The following is a 23107-nucleotide window of genomic DNA, read 5'->3' as shown; positions in this document are numbered from 1 at the left end:
TTTTTGGAACTATCTGCAGCCTTTGACACGGTCAACCATCAGATACTTCTGGAAACTCTCTCTAGTCTTGGGATCTCAGGCACTGTCTGGCAATGGTTTGCTTCTTACCTTGCTGACCGGACATTCCAGGTTGCCTGGCAAAGCTCCCAGTCAGCTCCACGAAGACTGACCACTGGTGTTCCTCAGGGCTCTGTCCTAGGACCCCTTCTCTTCTCCTTATACACAGGTTCTCTTGGGAAGGTAATAGCTGGACATGGATTCTCTTACCACTGCTATGCAGATGACACTCAACTCATTCTCTCCTTTCCACCAGATGACCAGCAGGTCTCACCCCGCATCTCAAACTGCCTTGCTGATATCTCCTCTTGGATGACATTCCACCACCTCAAGTTGAATCCCAGCAAGACTGAACTCTTGTACATCAAAGGCAACTCATCTCCGAATCTTGACCTTGCAATCTCTTTTGACAACTCGGTTATCGTCCCCTCAAAAACAGCAAGAAGTCTCGGTGTCACTCTAGATGAAGAATTGTCTTTTTCTCCACACATCAGCAACCTCTCCAGGTCCTGCAGATATCTTCTTTACAACATCAGGAGAATCCGCCCCTTTCTCACTACAGAGGCTACTCAGCTTCTCGTCCAGACCTTGGTCATCTCTAAGCTCGACTACTGCAACTCTCTGATGTCTGGACTTTCACTAAAGGCAACACGACCACTTCAATTGATCCAGAATGCAGCTGCAAGACTCGTTTTTAATGTTCCCAAATTCTCACACACTACACCTCTGCTGCGGAACCTGCACTGGCTCCCTGTGGCTGCCCGCATCAGGTTCAAAACCCTAACCCTTGCCTTTAAGGCCAAAACTGGAACTGCACCACCTTACATATCAGCACTGGTTAAGCAGCGTGTCACTTCTCGCTCTCTCAGATCATCGACCACTGCTCGTCTCGAACCACCCTTACTTAAAAGAAGAGGACGACATGCATCAAGACTCTTTGCAGTGTTGGCTCCTCAGTGGTGGAACGAACTTCCTCTTGCTGTACGAACAGCGGAGACCCTCACTGTCTTCAAACGTCGTCTGAAGACACACCTCTTTAAACAGCACTTGGGGGACTAAAGTCCCCATACTTTTTTCTACCCTTTTCTCAAAAAAAAAAAAAATTGTACTAACTCCTAGTACTAACAACTTACTATTATTTTTTTCTAGCATGGTTTTGTGTACAACTTGGTCAGCGGTAACTTGTTTAATGACAGTAGATTTAATCCTAGCCTTAAAGACTGAAGAACAGTCGTAGACTACTAAGCACTGTTGGAAGTCGCTCTGGATAAGAGCGTCTGCTAAATGATGTAAATGTAAACGTAAATGTGATGTGTATGAAGCCCACCTGTCCACAGAATCAATGTCATCCATTCCAACCTCTCCACCACCAGGGGCAAGAGATGTCAAAGGATGTCAGGGACAAGACTGGAAGGAGCAACAAGACCATCAGGAGACAACTGTTGGTGCGATTATTCAGAAATGGAAGAAATAGAAAATGACCATCAATCGCCCTCAGTCTGGAGCTCCAAAGAACGATAGACGCTTGGAATAAGTGACCAAGTTGTGTGGTAGACAGTACGACTTTAGGGACTTTCAAAACTCGACTTGATGTTTTTTTGGAAGACTAGGGGGCTTCACCCCCTGCTCAATTTGCTCGCCAAACCTGCCCACCACGCCTGCACTACGTCCCGGCAACTTTCCGTCTCTGCTGCTCGCATTTGTGGATTTCACTTTCACCAAATAACAAATCTTTTAATTCTCTCAGATAGGCTTCTTCATTGTGAAGAAACACGACTTTTCTCTGATGGCGACACGAATTAGACGATCTACAGGTCACCAACTTAAAGTTTAAAGCCAAACAATATCTATATATTTATGTTGTATCACCTATGTCCATATATTCAATCTCTTTTCGCTTTTATCTTTTAGTCAATATCGCATTGAATTTTTATTCCGTGTTTGGAATTACATTGTGACAATACAACGTAGAACTGCCCGTCAGTGAATATTGTTTCTTTCTCTCTACAGGAACTGTATCTGACAATAGCATTCACACAAATGAATTGAACCGTGTGAGTGGTTCTAAATGTTTTAGATGTGGGCAGGACTTTTCCAAATCTCTCTTTGCATAAAATCTTGTCTCGCGGGATTTCACTTTCATCAAACAACAAATCTTTTAATTCTCATGGATACGCCTCTTCTTTTGGAGGCAACACTACTTTCCCTCTGATGGCAACACGAATTAGATGATCTACAAGTCTCTGACTTAAAGTTTAAATACGAACAATATAGTCAATCTCTTTTCACTGTTCTGTTATTTCACCGAGTAATAATTTCCGTTTGTTTTTAGCTAATGCAATCTTTAGTATCATTTTTTGGAGACTTTCGAATTTTCATACTTCCATTATCTCTAACTTGCTCTGCATGTGTATCGCGCCAACGTTTTTGAATTCTTTAGATAGATAGATAGATAGATAGATAGATAGATAGATAGATAGATAGATAGATAGATAGATAGATAGATAGATAGATAGATAGATAGATAGATAGATAGATAGATAGATAGATAGATAGATACTTTATTAATCCCAAGGGGAAATTCCCATACTCCAGCAGCAGCATAGTGATAATAACAAAATTAAATTAAAGAGTGATAACAATGCAGGTATACAGACAGACAATAACTTTGAATAATGTTAACGTTTACCCCCCCAGGTGGAATTGAAGAGTTGCATAGTGTGGTGGAGGAACGATCTCCTCAGTCTGTCAGTGGAGCAGGACGGTGACAGCAGTCTGTCGCTGAAGCTGCTCTTCTGTCTGGAGATGATCCTGTTCAGTGGATGCAGTGGATTCTCCATGATTCACAGGAGTCTGCTCAGCGCCCTTCGCTCTGCCACAGATGTCAAACTGTCCAGCTCTGTGCCTACAATAGAGCCTGCCTTCCTCACCAGTTTGTCCAGGCGTGAGGTGTCCCTCTTCTTTATGCTGCACTCCCAGGTATTTATAGGTCTGCACCCTCTGCACACAGTCACCTCTGATTATCACGGGGTCCATGAGGGGCCTGGGCCTCCTAAAATCCACCACCAGCTCCTTGGTTTTGCTAGTGTTCAGGTGTAGGTGGTTTGAGTCGCACCATTTAACAAAGTCCTTGATGAGGTTCCTATACTCCTCTTCCTGCCCACTCCTGATGCAGCCCACGATAGCAGTGTCATCAGCGAACTTTTGCACGTGGGAGGACTCCGAGTTGTATTGGAAGTCTGATGTATATAGGCTGAACAGGACCGGAGAAAGTACAGTCCCCTGTGGCGCTCCTGTGCTGCTGACCACAATGTCAGACCTGCAGTTCCTGAGACGCACATACTGAGGTTTGTTTGTAAGATAGTCCACGATCCATGCCACCAGGTATGAATCTACTCCCATCTCTGTCAACTTGTCCCTAAGGAGCAGAGGCTGGATGGTGTTGAAGGCGCTAGAGAAGTCCAGAAACATAATTCTTACAGCACCACTGCCTCTGTCCAAGTGGGAGAGGGATCGGTGTAGCATGTAGATGATGGCATCTTCCGCTCCCACCTTCTCCTGATATGCGAACTGCAGAGGGTCGAGGGCGTGTTGAACCTGTGGCCTCAGGTGGTGAAGCAGCAGCCACTCCATGGTCTTCATCACATGTGACGTCAGAGCGACAGGCCGGAAGTCATTCAGCTCACTAGGACGTGATAGCTTCGGGACTGGGGTGATACAAGATGTTTTCCAAAGTCTTGGGACTCTCCCCTGTTCCAGGCTCAGGTTGAAGATGCGCTGTAGAGGACTCCCCAGCTCCAACGCACAGGCCTTCAGCAGGCGTGGCGATACTCCATCTGGACCAACTGCTTTGCTGGCACGAAGTCTCCTCAGCTCTCTGCTCACCTGTGCTGTTATAATTGTGGGTGGCGGGAAACTCTCTCCGATGCTGGGATCAGCAGAAGGATTGGTGGAGGGTGCAGTACTCCGAGGTGAGAGTGGGTTAGGGTGGTCAAACCTGTTAAAGAAATTGTTCATCTGGTTTGCGCTCTCCACATCTCTCTCGATGGTGGCACCCCGCTTTGAGCTGCAGCCAGTGATGATCTTCATCCCATCCCACACTTCCTTCATGCTGTTATTCTACAACTTCTGCTCCAGCTTTCTCCTGTACTGCTCCTTCACCGCCCTGAGCTGGACTCGGAGTTCACTTGGAGTTTACGATGTTCTACTTTGTCATCTACTCTTAGTCTTTTATTTTCGGCCCCGGGTGTGGTTAAATCTCTCGTCTCGCTGGATGTGAAAGTGTCTCTTTGAGAAAGTCACGTCGCGTCTCTCTTTCCAAGATTTTTTTTATTATAATAGAGAGAAATAAGTGGACAGGACTGGCGAGCTTTGTTGGGCTGAATGGCCTCTTCTCATCCAGATTGTTCTAATGGATAAAAACACTTTTAGGAGTTGTATCTGCAGTCTCAGCCAAGAAGTAAATTGCTGCATCCCTGAATAACGTGACCCCAACAGCCACCTACTGAACTCCCACCAAAGGTCGGCACTCGTAAGAAAATATCACAACGTCACAGTAAGACATAAAACAATTCTAAACGCTAAGAAAAACACTCAGTCGGGGAAAGTAAACGTTATATTTATAGATTCTCCAGTATTTTATTTGAAGAAAATAACATTCTGTACAATCAAGTCGAATGTATACAACAAATGACTTTATAATCAAACTAGAAAAAAAAAAAATGAAAAGAAAAAAGTCAGAAAGTTTAAAAAAGAAAGCAGCAATGAAAAGATACAAAACCAAACCCAACAGAATTCTGAGAAAGAGAGGAGAGCCAGCAGCAGGGGCAAAAAACTTTAAGAACAAGAAAAAAGAAGATAGAATGTCCATTTCCCCCAATATAAATGCTTATTCTAAAATTTGATGAATTAAATCTTGTCAAACGTTAAAAATAGCACACAGTCTCTTAAACTGTAGGTTGGGACCCAAAGTGGCAAGTCGGTTGCGAAGGGTTGCAACTCACCGATGTATTGAAGGGTCCCGTACGGTTTGCAGAGTATCTTGCGATGGGTCGCCACAGGCAGTTTAAACAATCGACATCAGCGGCGATTCTCAAAGGAGGATCACCCAACTCCTGATCTGACGGTCATCATGGACTGAGAATCGAGGACACTAAGAAGGGCAGGATTGGATTGCGTGGAGAGTTTAAGACACACCGTGTTCGGTTTTGTTACGTTCGACTTGATTGCATGTAATGTTATTTTCTTTGTTGTTTAAGTTTGACTTGATTGTACGGAGTGTTGTTTTCTTGAAATAAAAAACAACAAAACACCACATTTGTCATCCAAGATTGCGGATAACATAACGCTATTTGTGGTTTTGTTACTACTTGATGTTAATAATCTTTAAGTCCTGATTGTTTGACTTGCATTTCAGTTTTGACAAAAGTATTTTTACGATCCAAGCATTGGGTCTCATCTTCTGATCCTTTTCTGCATTGTCCTGTTTTATTATGAACTCAAGAAATTTCAAACGCAAAAGTCTCCAAAATATTTCAAATGCCCACCAGAGGAGGAAATGCCGTCAAACATCAGTCTAATTAGATAGATAGATAGATAGATAGATAGATAGATAGATAGATAGATAGATAGATAGATAGATAGATAGATAGATAGATAGATAGATAGATAGATAGATAGATAGATAGATAGATAGATAGATACTTTATTAATCCCAAGGGGAAATTCACATAATAATATAATAATTACATAATTACATCAATACATTACCACAGCTGTGGTGCTCTCGCAGTGTATGTGACAGTAACTGAATCTAAACTAGAGGGGGAAATCACAGTCAAACCCCAGGCTAGTAATGAAGAGAGCTATGTAGAATCCTTATAAATAAAAGATTTACTTTACAAAGTTCTGCAGTGGGCTGGTGCCCTGCTCGGGGATTTGTTCCTTCCTTGTGCTCTGTGTTGTCTGGGATTGGCTCCAGCAGACCCTCCATGACCCTGTGTTAGGATATAGCGGGTTGGACAATGACTGACTGACTGACTTTACAAAGTTGCTATTTGACAAAATAAATGAAGTACAAAAGGCCAAAGGTGGTGCCTGTAAAGGTAGCGGCAATCCAAGGCAAACAATTCCCAATCGCAAATCCAAAGACTGGTCAAAAAACAGAGCACAGCAGTCAAAAATCCAGTAATGTAGAAAGTGAACAAATAATCACACATCCAAGAAACTCACCACACCGCAAGCACATTCACAATGAACCGCAGCAGACTCTGGGGTTTTGCTGTCTATATAGGGCTTGAGGGCAGTCCCTTGACGTTGATGAGCAGGCAGCCCCACCTATTGCAGGACCACCCACAAAATACAAGGAACATAACAACAATCCCAAAGCTCAACACTTGACTTTAATTGTGACAATAACTCAGGTCACCAGCATGGTGAGATGATAAATTCAAGCTAAAGTGATGTGGCTAATTTAAGTCAGGCTTGAGTTAGCAGGCTAAATGTAAGTTGAGAAATTGTTAACTGGTTAACTAGTGGAAGAAAAATGAGGACAAATTATGGAATTTCACACCCAGTGAACAAGAGCATTTCTTCAAGCATTTACAAGATCTAAAAATGTTAATGTTAATTATTTGAGACTTTTCAGGTAAGGGAGTGGAGGTCAGGGAGTTGATCATGGAGAGTGGTGACATGTTGTATGTTGATTAGCACAGACATGTAAGAATTTCACTGGACTCTGCAGAAGTGGCAGTAAGGACATGAGAAACCTATAAAGGACATCCTCATCCATCGTCTTCTCCAATACCCCCTTTAAAGTTGCATCTGCCCAGCCTCAGTAAACCCAAAAGATGCCTGTTAGAGATCAGGCTGTGAGGCCTATCAGTAAAGTGGTGGGACTGACCAGGCAACACTCAGATGATCCCATCAAACCTCTTTTGTTTGTTTTATTATTTTCTTTGTCCAGACACCTAAAATCATGAAAGTGGGTTAACTCCCACAGAAATGACCTGCATGCCCAACAACGATGTCTGAAAATCAACCCTTGGCCTACCTTTCCAGTGACGAGACCTGGGACCAGTCGTCTTGCTGTTCTTTTCCACAGTGCTTCTTCTCAAAGACCTTTGTGGGGTACGTGTTAATTTTTTCTATAAAACAAAAGATCTCAATTAGTGATCAATGATCTTAAAAGTTGTCTCAGTGACTGTCATAGACGAGCCCTGGGCGTAGTGCCCGTGTTTGAAGGCTGGCCAGCGCACCAGCAGGTCACCAGTACTGCAAATGGTCATCTGATTTTATCCATCCATCCATCCATTTGCACTGTGGACAGGTGGAGTATAGTGGAGACTCTGTGCAGAGGTGACACATACTACGTTCCAATGAAGCGGGATGTCGGAATTTCTGAGTTCCTGGTCAGAATTTTCAACTGTCAGATGTCCTACATGGAAACCCATGGCTGGTCTGTCAAGTTTGAGTGTGTCTGACTTCAGATTATGATGTCACCCCAAAATGGTGGTGCACACCATGAACTTTAGTGACCTCTGCATTATTACAGCGTTTATCAGCACCCCTATCGATGTGTGTCTCGTTTAATTAGTCGTACACACAGTACAGTCCGACTTCTATCTGTAGATATGTTGCTGTTGTGTCTGGATATACAAAATAGCCCATAATGTTCTGTTCAGTAGTCGTCTGTATTCTGAAAGATCAAGTAGAACAACGGCTTTCCTGGAGGCGTCCATCTTGGCTTTCCGAATGTTTTACTGGAATGTGGTCAACTCGGTTGTGACATCATTCCCAGCTCCAGAATTCAGTTTTCAAGTTAAATGGAACTCAGCAACAGACAGAGAGATCAGCTGACATCACTAGGAAGCACAGTGACGGGCTCCACGTGTTTAGGTCACACTGCAAAGTGCTCACGGGTTTGTGACTCTCTGTCACCGGTTCACAACAATGGAAATTTTCAAACTGAGACAACTGGCAGCAGGGGTGGGATTTGCACTGCGGACACGTGGAGTGTTGTGGCAAAGGTGGGGGCTGACACAGAGAGAGAGAGAGAGAGACCACCTGATGTCACCAGGAAGCACACCGCTCACAGTGGTCCAACACGGGCTCTGTGCGACTGACACATGGAGCTCTCCCCACAAGGCGCTCGCCTCTGAGGCGGAAACCACAGGTTCACCAGAGAGCAAATCTTGGTCCAAGTGGGAGTCGTAATCCCTTCCTTTAAGTAATCTGAATGATCCCTAATTTTCCAGGATTCAACAGGCGTGAGTGGTGATGTGTGGAAGACTTAAACCTCCTTAGCGTTAGTCTCGAGTGTCACTCGGGTCATGGTATAGATGCGTCTCACGAAAGATCCGCAGTTTACTCAAGCTGTAAAAGTGCCACCAGCGTCAGTGCCAAGTGTTAGTCCGGCAACAGTGCTGGCATGTCTTGTGTAAGTTTGAAGCCCAAGCATTACATGGGCAACAGTGTAGACGCATCATCTTCCTTAGAAGGCTGGCGTCCTTCAACATCTGCAATAAGATGCTGCAGATGTTCTATCAGACGGTTGTGGCGAGCGCCCTCTTCTACGCGGTGGTGTGCTGGGGAGGCAGCATAAAGAAGAGGGACGCCTCACGCCTGGACAAACTGGTGAGGAAGGCAGGCTCTATTGTAGGCACAGAGCTGGACAGTTTGACATCTGTGGCAGAGCGACGGGCGCTGAGCAGACTCCTGTCAATCATGGAGAATCCACTGCATCCACTGAACAGGATCATCTCCAGACAGAGGAGCAGCTTCAGCGACAGACTGCTGTCACCGTCCTGCTCCACTGACAGACTGAGGAGATCTATCTATCTATCTCTCTCTCTCTCTCTCCTAGGCTCATAATGGCGTCTCATAAGAAACGTCTCTCATTAGCGGTGATGACGAGGTGAATCTGCCTTCAGGCAGCGAAAGTGAAACCAAAAGTGATTCTGGGAATCCAAAAGTGACACTCACGTCACTCGCACATATGCACTGTGCTGTTCATATTATTATTATTATTATTATTATTATTATACTTTCCATACTTCTGACTTTGTACTTTTAGTGTTGTGCACTTTTTACAGTTGAAAGATGAGATTTAATAAAAATGTCATGTTTCAAGGCAAAAAATGTAACGCTCTTTACATGTGTTTTTGAGAAAAAATGTAACGCTAAGCAGGCTACAATAAATTTCATAAAAAGTTGGGCACTATATACCAAATATGTCATTTTTCTGAAAATGCAAGGAACATAAAAGACTGAAGTAGTCAAACTGCTCATTCAGCAATCTGTTAGACATCAGGCAGTGTGGCCCCCTAGTGGTTAAGTCGTTAAATTGTGTAATGGATCTCCAACTAATCACAACACTGTGGACAACAAGGTGAGAGATGGCACAAAATACAACACAAGACTCACTGGGAAAGAGGCCGAAGAAGGCTCGAGCAAACCTCACGGCATAGCTCATGTCCGGCTCAACAATTCGACCCGCGTGACACAAGTGGTGGGCCGCCGGGATGCTGGTGAGCAGCTCTGCCTGCGTGTCATTGATGTGCTCCCCAAAGGCCAAGGTGAAAATTGTGAAGCCTTTGCACTTGGCTTGCCTTGAAATGTCCTCCAGTTTCTGGAAGTCCCAAGGACTGGTCTCTCCACCCAAGAGGACAAACAGAATTTTGGTAGTCCTGACTTTTGATAACTTCGAGAAGACATTGTTGACGATGTGTTCAAGGGCGTATCCGACTGCAGAAGAGCTTTGGACGTGTCGCATGGACTCCATGATGTGCGCCTTCATCCTGTTCTTGTCGGTGTACGAGAAAAAGTTGAATTCTTCATGGACTGGAACTTGTGAGGCGCTACTGGGAGTGAAGCCTGGTGCAGTGTGCTGGTACAGCGCCACCCGTGCCCCTTTGCTTGGCACCCTGGGCTGGGCTGACACATCAATCTCATCGAGTAGACTGTGCAGGAAAAGCCTCGACCGTTCATAGTCTTCGCTTCTCATCACTCTTGAGCTGTCCACAAGAAAGGCGATGTCCATGTCGAGATCAATGGAGCTCTTTGTGTTCCTGTCACTACAGGCGGGATTTGGGCTGCATGGATCTGCACAGTAAAAATACAAACACATAAAAGACGAGCAGTTACACAGCTAGGCGTGAAAAGGGGAGATGAGAAAGGCACTAGATCAAAAAATAGACGTGAAAGAAACCAGAAAGGGACTGTATAATAAAGAGTTTGACGAGAAAAGTGCTATATAAATGTAATGAATTATTATTATTATTAAATGGATAGAAATGATTCCAAATAGTCAATAGACTTACATGCACACCTATGTATGAAAAGATATATATGAAAGGCACTATATAAGAAAAGAAATAGATAAGAAAGGAACCCTTCATGACACAGATAGGAAACAGGACTGTAAAATTGATAGACAAAAAACAGAAATAATTCTATAAAATAAGAAGACAGCTACAATGACGAATAAGTAGATATGAAAGGCACTATATGATAGATTGATAGACAGTAAAGACACTAGATAATAGACAGACAGATATGAGGAAAAATATACTAAACCAGGTGACATATAGACAGAGAGCAGTGGAAGACACTATACAACATCCATATATATATATAAATATATATAAATAAAGGAAAGGCACTATAAACTTTACATATAATTTAAAGGTCATATGTAATGTAGATTGATGTGGAAAATAAGCACTTGAGATATTATTGGAGGGCAGAATGGTGGCACAGTGGTAGTGCTGCTGCCTCGAGGTAAGGAGACCCATCTGGGTTCGCTTCCCAGGTCCTCCCTGCGTGGAGTTTGCATGTTCTCCCCGTGTCTGCCTGGGTTTCCTCCCACAGTCCAAAGACATGCAGGTTAGGTGGATTGGCGATTCTGAATTGTTTTTGGTGTGTGTGTGTGTGTGCCCTGTGGTGGGCTGGCACCCTGCCCGGGATTTGTTTCCTGCCTTGCGCCCTGTGCTGGCTGGTATTGGCTCCAGCAGACCCCTGTGACCCTGTGTTAGAATATAGTGGGTTGCATAATGGATGGATGGATATTATTGGATGGTGTGTAGATAGATAGATAGATAAGCCACTATATTAAAGAAAGACAGACAGATAGAAATGAAAGGCACTATATAATAGATAGATAGATAGATAGATAGACAGATAGATAGATAGAAATGAAAGGCACTATATAAAAGATAGATATGAAAGGCACTATATAATAGAAGATAGATAGAAATGAAAGGCACTATATAAAAGATAGATATGAAAGGCACTATATAATAGAAGATAGATAGAAATGAAAGGTACTATATAATAGATAGATAGATAGATAGATAGATAGATAGATATGAAAGACACTATATAATAGATAGATAGATAGATAGATAGATAGATAGATAGATAGATAGATAGATAGATGGATATGAAAGGCACTATATAATAGATAGATATGAAAGGCACTATATAATAGAAGATAGATAGAAATGAAAGGTACTATATAAAAGATAGATACGAAAGACACTATATAATAGAAGATAGATAGATATGAAAGGCACTATATAATAGATAGACATGAAAGGCACTATATAATAGAAGATAGATAGAAATGAAAGGTACTATATAAAAGATAGATAGATATGAAAGACACTATATAATAGAAGATAGATAGATAGATAGATAGATAGATAGATAGATAGATAGATAGATAGATAGATAGATAGATATGAAAGACACTATATAATAGATAGATAGATAGATAGATAGATAGATAGATAGATAGATATGAAAGACACTATATAATAGAAGATAGATAGATATGAAAGGCACTATATAATAGATAGATATGAAAGGCACTATATAATAGAAGATAGATAGAAATGAAAGGTACTATATAATAGATAGATAGATAGATAGATAGATAGATAGATAGATAGATAGATAGATAGATAGATAGATATGAAAGACACTATATAAAAGATAGATATGAAAGGCACTATATAATAGAAGATAGATAGAAATGAAAGGTACTATATAATAGATAGATAGATAGATAGATAGATAGATAGATAGATAGATAGATAGATAGATAGATAGATAGATAGATAGATAGATGGATATGAAAGGCACTATACAATAGATAGATATGAAAGGCACTATATAATAGAAGATAGATAGAAATGAAAGGTACTATATAATAGATAGATAGATAGATAGATAGATAGATAGATAGATAGATAGATAGATAGATAGATAGATAGATGGATATGAAAGGCACCATATAATAGATAGATATGAAAGGCACTATATAATAGAAGATAGATAGAAATGAAAGGTACTATATAAAAGATAGATAGATATGAAAGACACTATATAATAGAAGATAGATAGATATGAAAGGCACTATATAATAGATAGATATGAAAGGCACTATATAATAGAAGATAGATAGAAATGAAAGGTACTATATAAAAGATAGATAGATATGAAAGACACTATATAATAGAAGATAGAGAGATAGATAGATAGATATGAAAGACACTATATAATAGCTAGATAGATAGATAGATGGATATGAAAGACACTATATAATAGAAGATAGATAGATATGAAAGGCACTATATAATAGAAGATAGATAGAAATGAAAGGTACTATATAATATATAGATAGATAGATAGATAGATAGATAGATAGATAGATAGATAGATAGATAGATAGATAGATAGATAGATATGAAAGACACTATATAATAGATAGATAGATAGATAGATAGATAGATAGATAGATAGATAGATAGATATGAAAGACACTATATATTAGAAGATAGACAGATAGATATGAAAGGCACTATATAATAGATAGATATGAAAGGCACTATATAATAGAAGATAGAAATGAAAGGTACTATATAATAGATAGATAGATATGAAAGACACTATATAATAGAAGATAGATAGATATGAAAGACACTATATATTAGAAGCTAGATAGATAGATATGAAAGGCACTATATAATAGATACTTATGAAAGGCACTATATAATAGAAGATAGATAGAAATGAAAGGTACTATATAATAGATAGATAGATAGATAGATAGATAGATAGATAGATAGATAGATAGATAGATAGATAGATATGAAAGACACTATATAATAGAGAGATAGATAGATAGATAGATAGATATGAAAGGCACTATATAATAGAAGATAGATAGATATGAAAGGCACTATATAATAGATAGATATGAAAAGCACTATAAGATAGATATGAAAAGCACTATATAATAGATAGATATAGATATGAAAGACACTATATAATAGATAGATAGATGTGAAAGACACTATATAATAGAAGATAGATAGATAGATAGATAGATAGATAGATAGATAGATAGATAGATAGATAGATAGATAGATAGATATGAAAGGCACTATATAATAGATAGATATAAAAGCACTATATAATAGATAGATAAATAGATAGGCCACTATACTATAAACAGACTGACAGATAGAAATGAAAGGCACTATATGATTGATAGATAAATAGATCATGTGAAAACAATACATAATAGACAGGTAGGAACGAGACTATATAGTAGAGGAATATTCAAGGTACTGTAAAGGACAGACAGGTAAGCCACTGAATGCTAAGTGAGCCCTGTAGTTATTAACAGCGACCAGATAGATTTGTAAGGCACTGTATGACAGATGGAAGGAAAGACAGACGTGAAAGTCACAATGTGTTTGATTTTTAGGAAAGTCACTTTCTAAGGATGGTAGCTACTGTATATAAAGGCCAGTATGTAACAGACAGACAGACAGACTTATACTGAGTGTTGGAGAGCAGGGTCAGTGGGGGACTCCAAGGTGGGATTTAAAGCTCCCTGGCCTCCAGTTACAGATTCTAGGAATCTCGAGCCAGGAGGAGAACTGGGATGAAGACTCAGTGGTTGGAGGATGAAAGGCAAGGATCAAGAAAGAGAGATGGGGGCTGGGAGGGGGTCCCTCTGGTGGTACTTGAGAGTGTAGTAACTGGAGGTCTAAAAGGTCCCATGCAGCTGGTCCAGGGGTTGTCGTCTTTTGTGTTTTGGTACCTCCCCCTTTTTATTTCTCCCCTTCTGTTCTTTTATTGTACTTTCTATATTATGCAATATTAATGATAATAATACATTTTATTGATATAGCGCCTTTCCCATACTCAATGTGCTTATATTGTACATTCTGTGTCTCCTTTGCATTTAGTAAAGTGCCTGGATATGCCACACACTGTACACGTGACAATAGGCCTTGATTAGTTGTTTGCGTGTGGCTCCCCCTATTGGTAGAATGTGGAGGCATCGCTGCTAAAGCCAACTTACCATAACACAGCAGGCAGTCTTTGAAGACGTTTAATCTCGCCTTTATGTCACTTTCACGCTGGGGGATTATGAGAACCTGAAACCTCGAGGGGTCGATCTTCAGACAAGAAAGAAGAAATAAATTATTTTCATAGTCTGATGTAACTACACAAGTTAACATTTGATCAGAAACCGTACAAAGACTTCAGGTCGCAGTACGAGAACTTTGTTTGCCACCATAAAGACCTCGTCAGCCTGATCTGATAGCTATTTCTGTTCATTGTTTATGATGGTGAGGACTGAAGTTAATGCCACGAGCAGCTCCTTCTGCCCACTGGGTCTCTCTGGGCTTCGGCTCATCCTCTGGTTTATTTTTTAGACAGCCATTTGACAGACATGGACAGTTTTACTTAAAACATAAAGTTTTTGTGATCTTAACCAGAAGACGGACGTAACAAAAAAGCAAAGTCAAAACCTTTAGGTGAAGTTGATAGAAATCAAATTACGGTGACGTCTCATTAAATCTGCACCTCTGCAATCACCAGGCAGTCCACATGGCAATCCCGGCTGTGGAATTGGGAGGGTCTGGTCTGTAGGCAGAACTTCATGCAAATAATCTATAAAGTTCAAGGGGGCAGAAATTTCAAGGAAGACTTCTTATAAAGGGACGACGAGCTCAAAGCAGGCTGTCTCTGGGAAGATAGAAGCTGTGGAGAACGCATCGTAAAAGGAGGCCGGTATTTGTGTGGCAGAAGGTGACGGGATTCACAGGTGGAGTTTACTCCTGGACCATTAGGAGTGCTCTGAGGCCAGGACATCGGAGCAGATTTGAGACAAAGGGTTGGTGTGCTCCATGATCGAAACACCAGAGCAAGGAGTGGAGACCTTTGTGTCATACTCCGCTGCCAGAAACGTCACAAGGGTATAACCTTACGAGATGAGCTTCCAAGATTATAGCCTTCTGAAACATTCATGGAGGTCAAAGCAAGATGGAGAGGGATGGAAAAAGATGATCCGCTGTGGCAACCCCTAACGGGAGCAACCAAAAGAAGAAGAAGTATTCATGGGGGTGTTAGGGGCCAGAAACACTGAGAGCATAACCTTCTGAGAGATTCCTGGCCTACTCCGTGACCAGAAACGCCAGAATACCACAGAGTGTAACCTACACAGAAATTTGTGGCCTTGTCCGGGGGGGCCGGAAACACCAGAGCTTCTGAATGTATAATGTTTTTAGACATTCATGGTGTGCTCTGGGGCCAGAATCACTGGACCTTCCCAGAGTACAACCTTGGGAGATGTTTGTGGCGTGCCCCAGAGCCCAGAAACACCAGAAATTCTGAGTGTATGACCTTCTAAGACATTCTTCATGTGCTCCAATAGACCTTCTGAGAGTATAACCTTCTGAGAGATTAGGTCCATAAACACCAGAGCTTCTGAATATATAACCTTTTGAGACATGCATGGTGTGCTCTGGGGCCAGAAACATCGGCCTTTCAAGGTCATAACCTGCCAAAAACATTCACGGATGCTTTGGGTCCAGAAACAGTGGAGCGTCTGAATGTATAGTTTTTCAAGATATTCATGGTGTGATCCTTGGACCTTCTGAGGTCATACAAGGGGTGCTTCGGGTCCAGAAACACTGGACCTTCTAAGAGTACAACCTTCTGAGACATTCCAGGAGTGCTCCAGGGTCAGAAACACAGGAGCTCCTGAGTGACCCCTTCTGCTCTACAATTGAATTGTATTAAATCTGGATGCTTGAAACTCCAGTGGGAATCCTTCTCCCTGCGTTCCTCCTGTCAAATCATATGAAATGTAGACATTTGGAACTCCAATTGGGACCCTGCTCTCCGATCCATTGTTAGTAAAACTGGACAGTAGAATTTCCACACTATTAAGAAATCAGACTTAAAAAGAGAGTGTCGTCCCCCTCCCAATGTGACATTTTTGACTTAGGGACATCTCCTGATTCTAATTCCACTGAAAGCTGCTGCTGCCACCTCATTCACTCAGAACAGACAACAATTGAATTCCGACTATTCCAATAAAATGAATCATCTGATAAATTTCCTTACCGCAAAATTCTTTCGGAGCTTCGGCAGGTCTGTAAAAGCGAGGACCGAGGTGTATACGTCCATAGCGCTCAGTTCCAGAGCAGCTGTGCTTGTGGAAACCGAATCAAGGGATGAACTCTCCGCAAAAAATAACGCCACCTTTTTCACCGTCAGTCCTTTCCGAACGCGCTTGAAGGTGTTTCTACCAACGAACCTCATGGCTTCCCCAATGTTCCGTTTATTGCTGGATGTTTCCAGGGTGATATTACCAATTTGTTGTAGAAGCAGCTTTTTACTATGAAAATCGGAAAAATGAATCAAGTGTCTCGCCGAGGAGTCGTACGACACAACAGACACACGCGCCCCGGTTGGACAGTTGCTTTCACTGATGGCTACATTTTCTAAAAGTGACTGCGTGATCTTCTGCATTGTGTTGAATGACTTTTGAGAGACTCCGTCCGACATATCAAAGGCCACCACCAGTTCTGTAGGGTACGCTGGGCAGCGATCTTCTCCTAGGTAAAAGAAACGATAAAGCAATTTGTTAATACGATCCGATTCAGAGAGAGACCTGCGGAAAAAATCAGGGGATCAAATTTCCATATTTTTGGCAGAGCTCTGTTACTTGACTTTCTATCCAGTTCTTGAAAGTGATAAAGAGAACCAGACTGAAAAAGAAACACCAGATTGGGATCCTTTATCATCTTTGGGTATCGAACCTCAACCAACATCTTAGATCTTCATGAGAAAAACTTATTACCCCCCAAGATTTGGTTGCAGGAGCTTCGCATTAAGTTACAATGGCCGCCATCTGTAGTTATGGGTGGGCATTGGGTCAAGTGCCCACCGATCCTAAATAAATGTTTTTTCTTTTTTTCCCCTAACGCTTCCTGCACTGTTGGTGGCAGGTTTTGTTCTACTTAGGTTTTTATTTAAGATTGAGGATGTTTTGTGATATATTTTTATTTTTTATTTTACTTCCCAGATGTCTAAATTATTTTGCACCTCATCGCTTTCTGTCGGCTATATTGTTGGTATGCTGGGATGACCATGAGAGTGTGGCACCTGACATCGCCAATGTGATGGTGTTGTGAGAAAGAACATTTGACATTAAGTCAACATGGCAGTGGCTGGCAGAGTGCAGCTCACCGTAGAAGTCGGCGGTAATCAGTCGTGTTTTGGCGAAATTTACCAAAGCGTTTCCCAAAGTAGATTTTTTGGGTTTGACGGTGAACCTATAAGGCCAAACTCTTACCTGAAAAATTTCTGTGTGGCCAGATTATGTCAACTTTTTTTCCTTAGTGACCCATGATGCTTTGTGAGGCCAGCGTGACATCGCAGACAGAACTCCTGTCCAATGAATGAAGAGGAGAGGCAGACCTTCCCTTTAAAATTGCAGAATTACGGGAATGCGTTTCCTGTTTAAGATGGTGGGAGTTGTCGTGCCGTGAATCAACCCTGTTGGGTCCCATGAGAGCAGCCAAGGGGGCACTATGGGGGGTTTCATGATTACTGTTTTTCTGGACTTCTGCTTCACCCAGAAGTGCTTCCATCAGGTTATGCCCTGGCACAGGAAGTACTCCCGGGTCAGACCTAACAGGAAGCTGTCCAATCTCATCCAGGCGAGTCCGAGTCGGGAGGAAGGAAGGAAGGAAGGCAACACGCACTGGAGGGAGGAGGACGGAGAGAAAACAGAGGAGTGTGGTGCAACTGCTGGAGAAACCTTTGTGAGGCATTTTTACTGTGAAAACCTCGCGTGACTGTATTTATGTTGGTTGTGTCCAGGGTTTGGGGCTCAGTGGCGCCCCCTATCTGTCACAAAGGTCAAGGTTACTTTATTGTCATCAGGAACTGCGTACACATAAATAGTGTAACATACAACAAACCGCAAGTTGTGACAGAAGCAATACAATAAAGAGACAATTAGACAATAAGCCCAATAAATAGACAAACAGACGGTACAACAAAGTAACAGTACAGTGCGAAAGGGAATACCCTGAGAAGACAGGAAACCCGACATTTTTATACATTCTGATGGTCTGCGGTGTGAAACTGTTACTCAGTCTTGCAGAACCAGAGCAGAAACTACGATACCGTTTTCTAGATGGTAGGAGAGAGATGAGACCATGTAATGATCTCCCACCATGTTACTGGCTCCGTTATGGCAGCGGGTTTGGTAAATGTCTTTCAGGGGCGCACCGATAACCTTCTCTACACCTCTCACTATCCGCTGGAGTGTGCTGCAGTCCGAAACATCACAGTTCCTGTACCAGAGAGCAGACTCTCAATGCCATTAGTATGATATTTTCGTTCATTCAGATACCATTACAGGGAAATTCATAGAAAACTTTAATTTAATTCCAAAACTAAAAGCCAGCAGTGGTGTATTATGAATGTAACTTCAAAATGGGAGGCTCAGGGGGCAGCACGTGGAGGGAGGTCCATGTCGCCCATCTGTGGTAATTGTTTGCAGTTGGCCGATGTGTCTGCAGTACACGATGAGAGACGCATTATTAGTATACATTAGTGTCACTTATGTTACACGCTGGCATTTCTTTCCCTGGTATGGGGATCTGTTTTGACATTAGGAGTGGCTGTTAGATGAATAAAATCCTTCTGCTTCTACCAACGCAAGAACAGGCTTCTGAACAATCGACTTTCAAGAAGTTCCATTCCACTGAGACGGCTTTACATTCTGTCGTTGTCACATTATGGCTTTCTTTCTTCTATGGAGCAGACTGCTCAGTCCTAGTAAGTCAGGGTTCAAGACAGACCATTCCACGGGGATGGCACTCCTTACCACGGTCGACATGTCACGGCTGGCTAGACCTACCAACATGTCATCTGTTCTTATCCTTCTAGATCTTTCCTCTTCCTTCACTTACTAGATTTCCTTGTCACCCAATCTGCCATGCCCTCAGGTGCTTTACTCATGTCATGTCTCTTGGGCAGATCCTACCATGTGTCGTGGTGTGGAGCAATGTCATGGGTGCACCAGGTAAGCACTAGAGTGCCTCAAGGATCGATGCTGGGTCCTCTCTGCTGCTCTCTATACTCCTCTTCACCAGACTCTCCTATCGTGCCATGCTGATGATACGCAGCTGTACCTGCCATGTCCTCCAGAAGACCACATGGAAACCACATGCATGCTATGCTGGATGAAGGAACAACATCTCCAGCTCAACCTGGCTAAGATGGACCTTCCTGTTATCCCAGCTCATCCAACTATTCATAACTCCATTTCTGTTCATCTCAGTTCACTTTCAGGCGAAGTCAGTGCACAACTTTGAGATGGTGATCAATGACTAGCTGTCCTTCACTGCCCATCTCATAATGGGGTCTTTGCCTTGCAGATTCACTCTATGCAAGCATCCACAAGATCAGACCACATCTGATGGAGCATACAGGATGCCTCCTGGTGCAGACTTTGGTATATGTCACATCTGGACAACTGCAACTCTCTGCTGGCAAAAGGACCTGAATGTGTCACCAAAGCCAATGCAGAGGACTTAAAATACAATGGCACATCTGGAGTGCTGAGGTGGGCACACATCACTCCTCTTTTCAGATCACTTTATTGGCTCCCTGTGGCAGCACAAATTTAAGTTCAAACCCTTGAGCTGTGCCTACAGAGTAGTCAGTGGGGCAGCACCTCCACCTATATGGGGTCTCTTGTGAGGTCCTCTGCTCCTTTTGCCCATTCATGTCTGCTGATGAATAACGTCTGGTGATGCCACCTCTATGAGACATCAAATCTCAATGCCAACTCTTCTCATGTGAATTGTGGCTCCTAGTTGATAGAACAAGCTGGTCCCCCACATTGTAAATTCTGACCCCCCCTCAAAATGATCTTTTGAAGACTCTCTTGTTTAGTCAACTTCTGTACAACAGCCATGAAGTTTTTGTGACTTAGGAATTGTAACTGGTTTGCTTTTACTTTCTCGTATGTAATCGTCCAAAAATTCGACTTCGAGATTTTGATGAATCTCAACATTTTGGACCTCCGAGTACGAAAATACGATTTTTGGAATTATGTTTGTGTGTGTGGGTGTGTGTGTGTGTGTGTGTATAAACACGATAACTCGAGTTCGCTTTCACTTCGGTCAACCAAATTTTGCATACAAGTTTTAGGTACAAAACGTCGATTTTTATCTTTTGAGCTACTTCCGCTAACGGAAAGTGGTACTTTACCTTTTATTCATGCAGCTGCCGATTTATTCAACTTTACTTTTATAATAATCCATCCATCCATCCATTTTCCAACCCGCTGAATCCGAACACAGGGTCACGGGGGTCCGCTGGAGCCAATACATAATATAAAAATATAATCCTTGTCTTGCAGTTTACTCCTCAAATATCCATCCCCATATCTGAGCACACAAGAAAGTCAAGGGGAGACCACTTCCGATTTTTTATTTTTGTGATGATCAATTCTGACACCTTGTCCTGTCCCCCAGACAGATTTTCACTCGATTATGTTGACTTCTTTTGTAAGTTGCTTTAGATGAGCAAATAAATGGAAATCAGGTCAGGTCAGGTTGGGGAGCATACACTCGTACAGCACGTTGCAGCACCCACCACATGATGAAACAGCTTGGGATCTCGGTTGGCAACTCCCACAGACAGTCACGCAGTCACCCATCCATCTGCTGCATCCAGGGGTTACGTGATTACGTGAGTGTCCCCTTGGCCTGGGCCAGCCACTCGTGTCTCGAACAATGAGGGTCCTGTGAGCTGATCAGCCTCGGGTAATCGCACCACTAAGCCATAGTGCTGTAACTGACGCTCCCTCACCATGAAGGTCATGTGCCTCATTAGGGACTCCATGAGCAACACAAAGTCAAACCAGCGGCCCCCAAGGATTCTCCGAAGAGACACACATGAAGGAGTCCAGTCTTCATCTCAGGTCACTGGATAGCGTCCATGTCTCACAAACAGGGAGCAGCAGGACTCTAAAGACTTGGACCTTTGACCTTTTGCAGAGATATCAGGAGCATCACACGCCCCTTTTAGTGACCTCATGATCCCCCCATGCTCTACCAATCTGTCTACTGACTTCATAGGAAGAGTCACATGAATGTCACTGCCGAGGTCAGTAAACCTCTTGACGAGGTCAACATGGAAATAAATGAGGAAAATATTCAGGATCAAATAATCTCATTGTAAAGTAAACTTGAAAAGTAAATAATTCAGTAACTCACGCAGAGTGTTTCTCTTTTTAAAGTTGGACAATCTCAAGAAATTTCCATTGCTTTTGAAATCAGATTTCTAAATGTCATAAATTGGTATAGTGCACGCTATTGAAGATCCACAAGACAGAACAGAACAATCCCAACAAAATTTATTAAAGAATAATCCTAACAAACTTCAACGAAATCGGCCCACTGGGAGCAGAGTTGTCTCACATGGTCAGACAGACAGGATACAAAAAAACGATAACCTTACCTTGGTAACAAGCTGCAAGAAAAACAAAAGAGAAAGATGAGTAAAGATTACTGATCAGCCCAGTTATTCTGTGTCCCTGTCCGCTTTCTCCTGATCAGATCATTTTGTTCATTCCCTGTCACCCTCTTGTCCCCTGTATGTTCCTCCTGGGCGGCCCTGCTGTAAAGCTACTGAAGCTGACTGTCCCTTTCTGTCACTTCGACCCCACGGCTTATGTAATTGTGGGTCACCGACTCCATAAAAGTGAGTTGCAGTTCCGTCATATCTCTCTATTGATCAAATTGTTCTCTTTTTCTTTTGCCATTGCTATGTCTTCTAAGCACTGACGGTGACCCCCCCAGACCCCTCACGTCTCATTTCAATCATAAATAAACACAAGACACTCACAGCACTGCTCACGGATGAAGCGGATCGTCTCACATTCCTGCAATGAAAGGAAAAGAAAAATGTAGTCAGTAACGTTCGTTAGCAGGCCTGGGAATGAAAAATCTCGATATGCAGGTCATACATACAGATCTTGGTAGTCCTCCACGTTGTCCTTTCACACCCTAGAAAGGAATAAAATATTTGTTTGAAATTTGCATATAGTAGGACCCCAATTATCTGGCACCCCGATGTACCGAGTGAACATGAAAGTGTAATACACTACTTTTCTCACACAGTAATTCATTAAACGTTTGCCATTAATACTGCACCGAACGCAGATCGCTTTGATGCAATCGGGACATCAGGGGGAACAATTTACTGATTCGACAAAGTTGAGACTTCACGATTTTGGCGATTTTCGATAATCGACCCTAGTGACCACCAGTCTCACATTTAGTATGGAATGAAAGAAATTTATAAGGCTCCCCAGTCCAATGTGAGTAACTGATTGTCGAAAATCTTTCATGGCCTTTTGTTTCTCTCAGCTCACACACAGGAGTGTCAAGCAGAAATCTCGAATAACTTGCGGGATTGTCATGGGAAACGTTTGGTAAACCCTGCGTTTAAGTTTTCAAAAAAGGAAGGAAGGAGCCTTAAAGAGTTTGAGGTAATAACCGAGCCACAGCTATGACGACTGAGGTCTTTTATAGTCCTCTCAGGTAACTGTGGCCTAAGGGACAGCAGCACCTGATGTTATGATTATGCACTATTTTTATTTATTTTTTTATGCTTGCTTTGCTACTTTATGTGGGTTTTTGTCCATTTTTGC

General features: G+C 42.2%; 1 protein-coding gene across 1 annotated transcript in view; it reads right to left on the bottom strand.

The window, feature by feature from the left end:
* The window catches only part of LOC114663936 (collagen alpha-6(VI) chain-like), a 208342-nt gene that overhangs the window by 18533 nt on the left and 166702 nt on the right, over positions 1-23107 (bottom strand). The window contains exons 31-38 of the mRNA XM_051936116.1: positions 22425-22460; positions 22300-22336; positions 21913-21924; positions 18061-18133; positions 16489-17038; positions 14435-14531; positions 9481-10158; positions 7109-7202 (exon numbers count right to left, since the gene is read on the bottom strand). Coding sequence (XP_051792076.1) covers positions 7109-7202; positions 9481-10158; positions 14435-14531; positions 16489-17038; positions 18061-18133; positions 21913-21924; positions 22300-22336; positions 22425-22460 — 1577 coding nt within the window. The remainder of the gene's footprint in view (positions 1-7108; positions 7203-9480; positions 10159-14434; positions 14532-16488; positions 17039-18060; positions 18134-21912; positions 21925-22299; positions 22337-22424; positions 22461-23107) is intronic.

This window comes from Erpetoichthys calabaricus, chromosome 13 (assembly GCF_900747795.2).
Source record: "Erpetoichthys calabaricus chromosome 13, fErpCal1.3, whole genome shotgun sequence".
Taxonomy (NCBI): Eukaryota; Metazoa; Chordata; class Cladistia; order Polypteriformes; family Polypteridae; genus Erpetoichthys; species Erpetoichthys calabaricus.
The sequence above is the reverse complement of the archived record's forward strand: the minus strand, read 5'-3'. Positions and strand labels throughout refer to the sequence as shown.